The 12,859-nt window shown below is 47.6% G+C and overlaps 2 protein-coding genes and 1 non-coding gene across 7 annotated transcripts in view; 2 read left to right on the top strand and 1 right to left on the bottom strand.

Moving 5' to 3' along the window:
• Nucleotides 1–56: 56 nt before the first annotated feature.
• The window catches only part of LOC149287024 (AP-2 complex subunit beta), a 39,065-nt gene continuing 26,262 nt past the window's right edge, over nt 57–12,859 (top strand). For 2 of the 5 annotated variants that reach the window (XM_089493485.1, XM_089493482.1), the window contains exons 1-6: nt 4,026–4,119; nt 7,579–7,636; nt 7,950–8,055; nt 8,740–8,875; nt 9,330–9,575; nt 11,926–12,116. In XM_089493485.1, coding sequence (XP_089349611.1) covers nt 7,600–7,636; nt 7,950–8,055; nt 8,740–8,875; nt 9,330–9,575; nt 11,926–12,116 — 716 coding nt within the window. In that variant the 5' untranslated portion in view covers nt 4,026–4,119; nt 7,579–7,599. Of the gene's footprint in view, nt 76–910; nt 1,072–4,025; nt 4,120–7,578; nt 7,637–7,949; nt 8,056–8,739; nt 8,876–9,329; nt 9,576–11,925; nt 12,117–12,859 lie in introns of those variants that run through there. The other 3 variants (XM_089493484.1, XM_089493483.1, XM_089493487.1) reach the window with 3 other exon arrangements.
• On the top strand, nt 645–741 carry LOC149287026 (Z30 small nucleolar RNA). The gene has a single exon (XR_016277546.1). It is a non-coding gene; the product is annotated as a Z30 small nucleolar RNA (small nucleolar RNA).
• Nucleotides 1,070–3,165, bottom strand: LOC149287025 (peroxisome assembly protein 12-like). Its single transcript, XM_089493488.1, has 3 exons — nt 2,892–3,165; nt 2,031–2,593; nt 1,070–1,647 (listed from the first exon to the last, which is right to left on the bottom strand). Exons 1-3 carry the CDS (start codon nt 3,015–3,017, stop codon nt 1,248–1,250), a joined length of 1,089 nt encoding a protein of 362 aa, XP_089349614.1. The 5' UTR covers nt 3,018–3,165; the 3' UTR covers nt 1,070–1,247.

The raw sequence follows: 12,859 nt of genomic DNA, 5'->3' as shown, positions 1-12,859 counted from the left end.
TGGCTGGGAGGAAGAGCGGGCAAGCGAAGCCTTCCCAGCAGCGCGTTCCTTTCCCTGGAGAAAGATGGCGGCGAGGTGAGTGCAATGGGAGGCAATGGGGGAAGCGCTTGCTGCTCTTTTGCAGTGTCTCAATGTAACTTTTGCAACTTTGGGGCAGGTTGCTCTTTTGGAATGCAACTCCCAGAATCCCCCCAGACAGATTTTGGAATTGCACCCCCCCCTAAAAAAAATAAAGTAACTTCCCTAATAACTTTGCATTTGCATTGCAGAAACTGGGTTGGATCTCTTGGTTGGATGCTGGGACATGCAATCCCTTCTGTGGCCTAGTTTTAACAATCCTCTCTAAAGCAGACCCCCCCCAAAAGGTCTGGAAATCAAAATATATATACATATATTTGACTTGCAGATTTAAAAGTATGCAAAGGCAGCCTGGTGCAATGCTTTGAGTGCATAAATAAACATTATTATTATTATTATTATTATTGCTATTATTATTATTATAAATGATCTGGCTTGACCCCGTTTAAACTGCTGTTGTCAATATATATCAATCAATATATAACTGAATCCAGGCCCTGGTCCTGCGTGTGTGAATGTGTGACCAGGGTTCAACCCAAAAGCAGGCTTTGGTTTTGGAGAGACCTGGCAATGATGAGCGAAGTATAGTCTGACTTGGTATTGCTTTGACCAACTGTTTTGGCTCTGACCAAGGCGTGATCACGCAATCTTCTCTCTGAGCCCGTTCCTCGCGTCCTCCCCCCGCAAAACCCGCCACCCTTTTGGCGCCACGCACGCAGATCTAAACCCCCTCGCGCCTTTTATTGCGCACTTTTACAACGTTGCGCACCCCCCACAAGCAACCCTCCACTCGCTACACACAAAAGTCCAAATTTTGGCACACAGAAAGTATAGCTTTGTGATGAAGATTTTAATTATTTCCCCCCTTTTAGCGGCGCTGTCTATACACCATTTTACATCCATCGTCAACGTTCGCATTGTGCAGGTTGTCTTTTCCCCTGAGTCCTTGATGGGGACTGGAATCCAAAACACCCAGAAGACCAAAGGTTCCAGGTAAGGATGGCTGGGGTTTTTTGGGGGGGGGATCCAGTAGCCCAAAAGAAGTTACTTTTCTAAGTTACTTGTCAAAGTACGAAGTCATGCAACGCTTGGACTGCCATCGCTGTCCGGGAGAAACACGGAAATGGGGTGAAATTTCGGCATTTCGCGGACCCCCAAGATGGCGCCGGTCAGTTGTCCGGCGCGTACAGTTTGACCAGGTGCTGGAGCTCCGTCGGGTAGCCTGTGACGGGGCAGCGCTGGTGGGCTTTGACGTAAGCGTAGGCGCAGCGGTAGCAGAAGACGAAGCCGGAGGTGGCCAGGGCCGTGTCGTTGGCGCGGACCCTCCGGCAAAGCGGGCAAAGAGCCTTGAGGGCGGGCAGGAGCGGAGGGTCCGTCCCGTGGTCCAAGTGGATGGGCGGCGGGGGCACCGGAAGGGCGGTCAAGGCCTTGATGGTCTCCTGGTTTTCCGAAGAGTACCACCATTCGAGGAACTGGAGGAAAAAGACGCCGACGGAGAGGCCAGTGGAGAGGGAGAAGGCCAGCCCTCCCAGGGCGGTCTTGGCCGCTGTGCGCACGCGGTCCGTCAGGCTGCGAGGGGAATGAAAAGACATAGATGACCATTAACAGAAGGCACACCGTGGCCTGGAAATGTCCTGCAAGCCATTGCATCAATAAATCAGATTGGTTAACAGTGGTTGGCTGGGATCTTATTCTTAATGCCAGTTAAAGAGTTTATTGCCATTGTGTCGATGACATTTACTTTCATTGCTAGTGTGTGTAGTAATAATAATAATAATAATAATAATAATAATTTTTATCCTATGCGCAAGACAACCAGGGCAGCTTACAACATTATGTGCCTTCATGTTGCCTGTTGTGAGATGCCACAACAGAGGAGGCCCTCTCTGGCAGACCTTGGTCCTGGGGCTGTTATGCCACCGTTGGACTTGCCAACCTTTGTCTGAACTCACCTGCTGGACGGCTGCGCAACCATGTCAGCGTCCCTGGCCCCCTCCTCCAAGCCTCGCACATCTTCGGCGGTCAGCCTGACCAACTGGACGCCGGCTATCCTCAGCAGCGGGGAGTGTTGCCGCGCCTTCCCTAGGAGGTAGCACAGCTGCTGGCCCAAAAACCAGCCTTCCCAAGCCAGGTTGGCGAAGGGGTAGGCGGCCAGGAAGGCCCGGTAGAAGCGTTTCCAGGAGGAGGAGGGCGGGTGGATGGAGTAGTCATCCTCCTCCCGGAGCCGGGAGACCAGCTTCTCCAGTTTGGCCCTCAGGTACGGCACCAGGACCAGCAAGCAGAGGGATGCGTAGTGGTGTCCCTGTGGCAAACCGGTAGTGACCAAGGAGCGCAGGGGTTTGCCGTCTCCGCCGCAGTTCAGGGCGACCCTTTTCAAGCCGTAGAAGTTCTCCGAGAAGGAGGCGCTGCGCCGGGAGAGGTAGTGCTGCTGGAGGAGGAGGTCCAGGAGGACGTAGGCCTCGTCGAACCAGCGCCAGAGGAAGCCGTAACGCCCCGGGTTCGACTCGGCCAGCACCTGTCGCAAAAGAGGTCTATGGGAAGCCTTTCACAGAGATGCTTAGGACAAGTCTGGGGTCCAATTTGGGAAGGTTTTGGGGGAGCATGGTGGGCTAATACCTTGCCCTAGGGTTTGAATCCCTGCTTGGCCATGGAAACCATTGGGTAACCTTGGGCAAGTCATGCTCTCTCAGCCTCAAAGGAAGGCAATGGCAGACCCCTCTGAGCAAAATCTGCCAATAAAACCCTATGTAGGGCCACCATAATGTCTTGGAGGCACATCATAACAAGGCTTTGGGGCCTGAAGCCATTCTTACCTTGATGACATGCTGAAGCGCCGGCCTCACTGTCGACATCAAGCTGTCCTGAGCGACCACCTCAAAGATGGAGGGCTGGTCATCGTGGCCGGAGGCCGCCGTCAGGTGAGCCCCGCGTTCAGCCATGGCTGCTCCTTGCCAGGAAGCGGGTTCCCAGATGCAATGCTAAAAGGAGTGGCTGCAGCACAAGAGACAGTGGCTTCTTAGGAGGAGCCTTCCTTACCAGTCGCTCATCCGCACCTAGGCATCTCTTCCAGTCCTCTTGGCTCTTAGTTTACTCTGGGTTAAAGAGGAGTGAGATATATATATATATATATTCCCATCATCTTGGCTGTCAGTTTACTCTGGTTTAAAGAGGAGTGGAACCTATATATATATGTATGTATGTATATCTGGGTTTTCTTGGCCCCATGGCCTCCGTCTCTGAGGCTGGTGTTGCAATTTTGGGGGGGGGGTCATTTTGGCCATTTTCCAGCTGACTTTGGGAGCCCTTCAGGTCATTATGTTGGGCAACCAGAAGCCCCACCATCCCCTCTGCCTCGGGGGCTGATGGGAGTTGCAGTCCGAACCCTTTCCTCCCTTTGAGCATCATTTAGAGCAGTGGTTCTCAACCTTTGGGCCTCTGGGTCTTTGGACTCCAATTCCCAGAAGCCTCAGCCAGTCTGTTCATTGCTGAGGAATTCTGGGAGTTGAAGTCCTAAAAAGCTCTAGAGGACCAAAGGGTTGATTTAGAGAAACCAAACCTTGGGGGAAGTTACTTTCCCCTCCCCTTTAACTGCGACTCCCATCTAGATAGAAAAAGTAACTTCCCCAAGGCTTGATTTCATTCCTGGGGAGGGGTCTCTTTAAAAACACTTTTGTTGCAGCCGCAGCCCTTACCGGAAGTCCGCCTTCTGGTGCCGCTCTAGGCGGGGCTCTCTCTCTCTCTCTCTCTCTATGGTACCATAGAGAACGGGAGACAGAAATAGGGAAAACTAGAACAAGAATAAGGGGGAGGGGGGAAAGGGAAAGGGAAAGGACGGTCTCAGGCTCAGGACGCTGGCTTTGCGGGGTCTTGAGTCCGTCTCTTAGAGTAGGGCCTCCCCCCGGAAGTGGACGCTCTAGGCCGCTCTAGGAGGCCACTTCCGGTCCCTCTGCCCCGCCCAGGCGCCTCCTCCTCCTCTTCTTCCTCCAGTTCTTCGCGACCGTTGTCTCCGCCGGTCTCCCTTCCTTCCTTTTCCTCCTCCAGGTGAGTCTGTGGGAGGAGCCTAAGGCCAGGTAGCCACGCCCCTCCGGTGGGGGGCTCTGAGGGTCCATTTTGGGGAAGGGGCCCCCATTTGGGAGACTGGGGGGGCATGAAGCAGACCCTCTCCCCCTCATTTCCATTAAGTATCATTATAATTAATGAGCCCCCCCCTTTGAGCCTCAATTTTTGGGGGGAGAAAGAAATGAAGACCCCCCCCCAAAAAAAAATAGAACTATACAAATAGGGTCCCTTCATTCCCCCCCCTTTTATTTATTTGTTCCTTCAATTAATCAGGAAATTGATTAATTAATCAGCTTCTCTTTCTATTTTGGGGGGTCTAGGAAGGAAAAGAAAGCTTTATTCCCCCCCCCCCCCCCAATATATAAATAAATAAAGTATATAGATAGATATAGATAGATATCTCTTTCACTTGGTTGTTATGATAGGTCTATTTCCTTTTTATTTCTGATCTTCAGTGTTTTATTAACGTTAAAATCTGTTAAATGTGTGTGTTAATAAAACACAGAACTTCAGAAACAGAAAGAATAATTGTTTTATACCAATTATATATATATATATATATATAGTTATATATAGTTATATTATTATAGAAATCATGTGTGTGCGTGTGTATATATATATATATATATATGCATATATACTATACCAATAATATATATTATATTAATATACAAATATATATATATATATTATGCAAATAATATATATAATATTCTTATACAAATGATATATAATACAAATCATATTATATTATTATACAAATTATATATGTAATATATTACATTATTACATTCTTATACAAATGATATATATTATTATACAAATATATATTATAATATTTTATACAAATGATATATATAATATAATTACTATATTATTCTACAAATAGTGTAATATTATTATATTACTATACAAATAATATATATATATATATATATTGTACAAATAATGTATATATATGTTATATTATTGCATTAATCAATCAATCAATCAGCCAGTTTCTATTCTAGAGGAGGGCTAGGAAGGAAGGGAAAGCTTTATTCGCTCATTTGACTTCTGCTCTAACTGCCTTTTCCCTCTTTTAGGAATTGCCTTAACGATCGTCTAATAATGTAATTGTACTTTATTATTGCGGATGGGAGAGTTTGGGATGTAAGGAAATGTGTGGCTTGTTGTATTTTAGGGATACTTTCATAGTGTAAGCCGCTTTGATCGCTTGGAGAAGCAGGAAACAAATAATAATAATTAATATTATTAATATGAAAATGCCTGTTAATTAATAGGAGGCGATGAAACGTTGAAGTTCAAGGCTTTCCCAATGCTGCCTCTTTGCCCAAATCTTGGGACTCTCCTCCTTTTGCTTCAGATTTTGGGGAAGGAAAGCTTTCATTGCCACTCTACTCTGCTTTGGTTGGGCTCCACCTGGAATAATATTGTGTCCAGTTCTGGGCGCCACAATTCAGAAAGGACACTGAGAAACTGGAGTCATATGTCCAAAGATGAAATGTCTGAAAACCATGAAGCCCTATGAGGAGAGACTCAGGGAGCTGGGGATGTTTAGCCTGGAGAAGAGAAGGCTAAGAGGTGATATGAGAGCCCTGTTTAAATATTGGAAGGGGTGTCCTATTGAGGAGGGAGCAAGCTTGTTTTCTGCTGCTCCAGAGAATAGGATCCAGAACAATGGAGGCAAGATACAGGAAAAGAGATTCCAGCTCAACATTAGGAAGAACCTCCTGAGAGTAAGAGCCATTTGACAATGGAGGACGCTGCTGCCTTGGAGTCTGGTGGAGTCTCCCTCCTTAGAGGTCTTCAGACAGAGGCTGGATGGCCCTCTGTCAATGGGGATGCTTTGATTGGGATTTCCTGCATGGCAGAATAAAGGGGGCTGGACTGGATCAGGGCCTTTCTTGGGGTCTCTTCCAAGTCTAGGATTCTATGAGAGGTGCTGTTTTGCTTTGCAAGCGCAGGTACTGTTTGCCCTCGGTGGTCCGTAAACACATCTTTAAAATGTCTTGGCACCAGTGCCAAACTCTGGCATATCGATGGCACTAAAGTTGTGGCCTGCAGCCATGCGCAGTAACTAAGGAAAGCACTCTTGTGTTCTTAACTTTGAATCTCAGACTCTCCATTTTGTCTTACGGGGCTTTAAGGAGACATGCCCCTTAATTTTGGAACGCGACTCCCAGAATCCCCAGCCTTCATAGCCAGTGTTTTTTGGCTGATAAGTCTCTCGCCTTCCTTCTGCGAATGCTGTTGGGGTTTCTGCTCCGTCAAGAATTAGAAACCTGCTTTTGCAAATAAGAAAAACATGTCCGAAGGGGCCAGAACGCATCAGGATCTTGCGCCACATGCCTCTAAAATCTGGCCCAGGGGAATAGGTTGCATTGGCACCCTGGCATTTTGCTGGCACCGTTGTGGCACCGCCACTGTTTCTGTTGTTGTGTTGTTCAAAGCAGTTCAGGGAAGATGAATTGGAGATTGAGAAGCCACAAGGCGGGTATGTTTCTTGGGTTGGGTAGACCTCAGGGCAGATGCTCCAGAGCCTTGCCTTTAGGTTGCAAGGGTTGGTTTTGCTGGGAGAAGGAAGCTGTGCTTGTAGAGGCTGCAAGGCCTTCTTTATTCCTCCCCAGTCTCTGGTCTCCATTGGGTTTCCTTTGCTTGTCTTCCTCAAACCCTGAGTCTTCCTCAGTCCTTAGAGGAGACCCATAGAAGTGAACAAGGCAATACCTTTGCAAGGGCTGACTTTAAAAATGTCTCATGGAAGACACTGTGGAGCATAATAGGTGCCTTCAAGTCCCTTGTTGCCTCATGGCAACCCTGTGAATGTTGTGAGGAAGCCATTTCCTTCCTCTGACATCCAGCCGACGGTCCCTCGGATTCCCTGGCGGTCTCCCATCCCAATAGTGACAGGGCTGGCCCTGCTTAGCTTCCAAGATCAGGTGGGACCTAGTGCCTTTAGGGTATTTAGGCCAAGTAATGTAGTGGTTAGAGTATCATCACCATCATCCTTTGGGAGGTGGGAAGCATCAGTATGGTTTCCTAAAGCCCCCCTTCCCAAGACGCAGGTGCTGTAATGGTTTCTAGTGAGGTTATACCTAAATCAGCGCCAACTAATTTGACCAACATCGTCAGAGGCATCTCCTTCCGCTCTGAGTCCCTACAGGTCCATTTAAATCAAAGGGCATAAGGAAGAACTAGTAATGACCCAGAACTAAGGTATTTGGGGTTGTTTTTGGACTCCAACCCCCAAAATTCCCTATCCCTGTTTTTTCTGGAGAGAAAGAGCTTGGGAAGGTCCATATCTTACTAATTTATACACAGATTTTATTCATCCCAAGGCTTGGAACAAGTCCCTTTCTGGACTTTGAATGCAACGAAATGACTCACAGGTGTATTGCGTGCTATCAATCCGACGCTGCTGTTGTTCTTTTTTATGCCCAGGCGCAGTAAGAAAACGGAGCCATGACGGATTCCAAGTACTTCACCACCAATAAAAAAGGTGAGATTATACATGCACATTTTGAACCTGAGTCTTTCGGGGTTTGGAAGAGGTTATACCTTTATGCCAGCGTCTGCGGCTGGCGTCTTGAGACTGCTTTGCAGCGGTTTCGGGGCCGATTTCTTTGCCTGGCTTAAAACAGTGGAATAAAACTGGGAGGCCCCATGTTAGTCCTGGGATGGTTTGCTTCAAAGTCCCACATTGCTGAGAAGAGGAAGGGATGCGCATAGGTGTGTGGCTTCGATGTCCGGCTTGTCCTTAGTCCTTTGCCTTGGCTCCATGGGTCTGATCTGGCTGAGTTTTTCTTTTCCAGGGGAGATCTTTGAGCTGAAAGCGGAGCTGAACAATGAAAAGAAGGAGAAGAGAAAAGAGGCAGTGAAGAAGGTCATCGCGGCCATGACTGTGGGCAAGGATGTCAGGTAATCTTTATAATAACTATTATTATTATTATTATTAATATACCGCCTTTCCAAAAGATCAAGGCGGTTTACGAAATCACCAAAGCAAATCCGTACAATGCAGTGCAGTAATACAATCATCAAAACATTCAGTGTGATTTGGGGGCAATTTTACACCCCCAAACCATCCAGAAGCCCATAGAAACACACAGTAATTCCAAGCATGATAAAGGCCAGCGCTTTAAAAAAACAGCGCATCAGACTTGACAAATGTTTCATTCAGTCTCTGACGAACCTAAGGAGACGGGACACTGAGTGAATTGTCTCAATTGTCGTTTGGTTGTTTGGGAGGGGAAAGGAGGGGGTTTCTTTCCCGGAGTGTTATTTGCTGCAACGAACTTGGAAAAGGAGTGTTTCAGATGCAAATAGAAAGGCAAAAGAAAGAGAGAACGGCCACCTTGGTAGGGGGACGATGGGGATTGCGCCTGTAGAAGCAAGACCGGTTGCATGGAAGGGGCTTTGCTGGCAAAAGACGATGCCCAGGAAGGGTGCGCATGCCATGGACGTGGACAGCTGCCCTGTTTACTGGGAGGATGCGAATCCTGTTTGGACACGTCTGGACGGCAGCAGATTCCAGAGGTTTCTTAAGGGATGACCCCTTTGTCCCAGCGGTTGACCATCCTCCCTCCGTCTCTTTTCCTCCAGCTCCCTTTTCCCAGACGTGGTGAACTGCATGCAGACGGACAACCTGGAGCTGAAGAAGCTGGTCTATCTGTACCTCATGAACTACGCCAAGAGCCAGCCAGACATGGCCATCATGGCCGTCAACAGCTTCGTCAAGGTAGTCCGGTTTCCATCTCCTTTCTATTCTATTGTATTGTTATATTATTATACCCCCATCTTGATACAGACCCCTATCCCAAAATCCCACCTCCCCTAAAATACAGTTAAACGATTTGTAATTTAAAGCATGCCTTAAAGTGACAGACAAGCAAAATTAACAAATAGATCAAAGCAGTGGCCCAAAGCAATAAAAGGTCCTTTCCCTGCGGATGGAAAGTGAAGCAAGGAGCGAGGAAAGCTGCACAGCGACCAACACCTCTGTGCTTCAGTGACAATTATGGCTGCGCCATGTGCTGCTCCATGCGCACAGATGCTCAGGGCTCCTCTTCAGCAAGTCCCTTGTTTGCTCTTCGACTGCCTCCAAAAATCCTAGAGCAGCCTGTATGTTGTTTCCAAATTAGGACAGAGAGGAGAGTGTGACTGACCAGCTAGATGACCCTTTTGTCCCCCAGGATTGCGAGGACCCCAACCCGCTCATCCGGGCGCTGGCGGTGCGCACCATGGGGTGCATCCGGGTGGACAAGATCACGGAGTACCTCTGCGAGCCTCTCCGGAAGTGCCTGAAGGACGAGGACCCGTACGTGCGCAAGACAGCGGCGGTGTGCGTGGCCAAGCTCCATGACATCAATGCCCAGATGGTGGAGGACCAGGGCTTTCTGGACTCCCTCCGCGACCTCATCGCCGACTCCAATCCCATGGTAAGAAATCACAGAAACAATGCGGTTCAACACCGCTTCGACCGCCACAAGCCAGTGCTATGGAATTACCAGGAATCATAGAGTTGGAAGAGACTGCAAAGGCCCTGATCCAGTCCAACCCCATTCTGCCATGCAGGAACTCTCAATCAAAGCATCTCCATTGACAGATGGCCATCCAGCCTCTGTTTAAAGACTTCTAAGGAAGGAGACTCTGAGACTACATCTTCCACTGTCAAACAGCCCTTACTCTCAGGAGGTTCTTCCTAATGTTGAGCTGGAATCTCTTTTCCTGGAGCTTGTATCCATTGCTCTGGGTCCTAGTCTCTGGAGCAGCAGAAAACAAGCTTGCTCCCTCATCAATATGACATCCCTTCAAATATTATAACAGGGCTGTCGTATCACCTCTTAACCTTCTCTTCTCCAGGCTAAACATCCCCAGCTCCTTAAGTCCTTCCTCATAGGGCTTCATGGTTTCCAGACCCTTCACCATTTTAGTTGCCCTCCTTTGGACACATGGCTCCAGTTTCTCAATGTCCTTCTTGAATTGTTTTGCCCAGAACTGGACACAATATTATTCCAGGTGGGGCCTGACCAGAGCAGAATAGGGTGGCATTCTTACTTCTCTTGATCTAGTCACTATACGTCTATTGATGCAGCCTAAAATCGCATTGACCTTGTTAGCTGCTGCATCGCACTGTTGACTCATGTTCAATTTGTGGTCTACTTGGATCCCTAGATCCCTTTCAGATATATAACTCTCTCCTTGAGCCAGATGTCCCCCATCATCCTATATCTGTGCATTTTATTTTTTAGCCCTAAGTGCAGTACCTTACATTTCTCTGTGTTGAATTTCATTTTGTTAGCTTTGACCCAGCTTTCTAGTCTATTCAGGTCATTTTTAATGTTGATCCTGTCCTCTGGGGCATCAGCTACTCCTACTAGTTTGGTGTCATCTGCAAATTTGATAAGTATGCCCCCAATTCTGTCATCCAAGGATTTGTAGTTTTGTGGGGTATTGAGTCTTCTCTGCCGGAGAGCTCTGGCGCCACAACAGACTGTACTTATGGCAGTTAAAGCTGAGTCAAACTGCATTATTTTTGCAGTGCAGACGCAACCAAAGTGAACCAGGCATCACATCTTCTAGCAAAGGTTTCTCAGAAATTACCATAATGGTTGATCACAAAGTGTCCACATCTTTCCTTTGAGATAAAAGAGCCGTTTCTTTCCCGAGAGAAAGAGGAAGGCGTTTGGGTTTTCCTGGCTCCAGGTTTCCAGTGCTTTCCCTCCCGGCCCCCAAACACCTTGCTAGAAAAACGAAACGCTTTCCTGGCGGTCGCTTGGCGGCTTTCCAAGGCTCCTGCGTGTGCCGCCTTCCTTGCATGAATATTGATGGCTTCTCGGAGACGCTGTGTTCTTGGCAGAGCGTCCGTCTCTTGTTGCGAGCGATCATAAGGAGACGGCCCTTTCGTATCCCTCTCTTCATTTCCTTCTCAGGTAAAAGGAAACAGCTATCATATGAAAGCATTAAATCCACACCTGTTTGGCTTTTTGGCAAAATAGGTTTGTCAGGAGATCTTTTAAGGTCTCTTTACAGACATTCATTTCCGTTACATTTATATATACTCAGTCTGTTCTATCTTCTCATCCTTGTACAACGTTATTTTGAATCAGAACACAAATTTGGATTTACAGCCCTGGGATTTTTCTCTCTCCTTCCTAAACCCAGTCACTGCTTTCTTTGTAATTTTGAACACAGAACGATGAAGGCTCCCACATTTGGCTCTTGGCTGCTGGCTTCGTTCCTATCCTCAGAAGTCGTCCTTCCATCTTTTCCCAGCTCTGTTTAGAAATCCAGAAGCGGCTCCCTGCCGCTTGCTTTCGCCACAAATGAGGAAGCTTAACCAGCCAAGATTTTACTTTCTTAATTGGCATTTTAATTCAGTATCTTCTGCGTTAGATAAATTTGGGAGGATGGAGGGATGTGTTACCATATCAATAACATTACAGCATACACGAGGTCGACTTATAGTCGAGTATATATGGGTAGTAATTCTGTTACGAGAGCCAGTTCGGCAAAACAGTTTGAGCGTTGGACCCTGTGTAAATCTAGAGCGCTATATAAAGAAAGTATGATAATAATCACCCTGACCAGGGTTCGATTCCTCGTTCGGCCATGGTACCCACTGGGTAACCTTTGGCACGTTACGCTCTTTCAGCCTCGGAGGATGGCAATGGCAAACCTCTGATCTTACCAAATCCTGACTTGCTTAGCCCAAATTGTCATGCGCAGGGGCTATGGCATGGAGCACTGACCTAAGTCTGCCCCATGCTTCCACTTTTTGCCTTCCAGGTCGTGGCCAACGCCGTGGCGGCCCTGTCCGAAATCAGCGAATCTCACCCCAACAGCAACTTGCTCGACCTGAACCCCCAGAACATCAACAAGCTGCTCACCGCTCTGAACGAATGCACCGAATGGGGCCAGATCTTCATCCTGGACTGCCTTTCCAACTACAACCCGAAAGACGACCGGGAAGCCCAGAGGTAAGTGAGCCTGGTTTGGGCTGGTATGGAGGCTCCCTTCCCTTGGCCTGGTTTCTCTCCGCAGGGTTGCACAGAGTTAAGACAGGTTTGCCACTGCAGAAGATGGATAAAATGCATCTTGGCCTGTGGAGCTCCTTGCCACAGGGGCATGCGATAAACCCTGATTTGGAGAGGCTTAGGATACCATCCCAGAAGAGAGCTCTGTCCACAGTTGCTAGCCTAGTTTCCATTTCTTGGTCATGGCATGCTTTTCTTTCCCTTTTTGCCCCTTTTCCTTTTAGCTTACACTTTGTGAACCGCTTAGGGAGCACTTAAGTGCACTGATAGGCGGTATAGAAATATACTGTATAGAAATGCTATTGCTATTGGATGCTGCTACTCCGTAGTTTCTCTCCATGCCAGGACACCTTCCTCTCCTTCCCTCCGTCGGTTCACAGCAAACACCCCAAAGCTTTTTCCTGTTACATAACTGTGTGCAATCCAGCGGACATCTTCCCCTTTTCTTAGGAAGTCTGTGCAAACTTTCTGACCGCTCTGTTCAGTCATTAGGTGGAATGGTTGTAAGTGTGCCATGTCAACATTGTGAAAGGTCAATCTCTTTATCTATCTGTATCACATCCCTTCATTCTGAATAGTGTTGCATCTAATGTTCAGTTAAAAGAGTGTTTTGGGATGGAGCAAAAAACACCCCAAAGGCATGGGGAGAGGAGAGATTTGCTCAAGCGGGAGAAACATGGCAGATA

Source organism: Sceloporus occidentalis, unplaced genomic scaffold (assembly GCF_023333645.1).
Source record: "Sceloporus occidentalis isolate IW3139 unplaced genomic scaffold, rSceOcc1.0.p SCAF_64, whole genome shotgun sequence".
Lineage (NCBI taxonomy): Eukaryota > Metazoa > Chordata > Lepidosauria > Squamata > Phrynosomatidae > Sceloporus > Sceloporus occidentalis.
Note: the sequence above shows the minus strand (reverse complement) of the source record. Positions and strands in the feature narration are given on the sequence as shown.

What these genes read in the sequence shown, in the direction of transcription:
- LOC149287025 (XM_089493488.1), bottom strand. Translation starts at nt 3,017, where the DNA reads ATGGCTGAACGCGGGGCTCACCTGACGGCGGCCTCCGGCCACGATGAC. An exon ending in CGCTTCAGCATGTCATCAAG is followed by an intron (nt 2,594 to 2,891) that starts GTAAGAATGGCT and finishes CTTTTGCGACAG; the next exon opens with GTGCTGGCCGAGTCGAACCC. An exon ending in GTTGCGCAGCCGTCCAGCAG is followed by an intron (nt 1,648 to 2,030) that starts GTGAGTTCAGAC and finishes TTCCCCTCGCAG; the next exon opens with CCTGACGGACCGCGTGCGCA.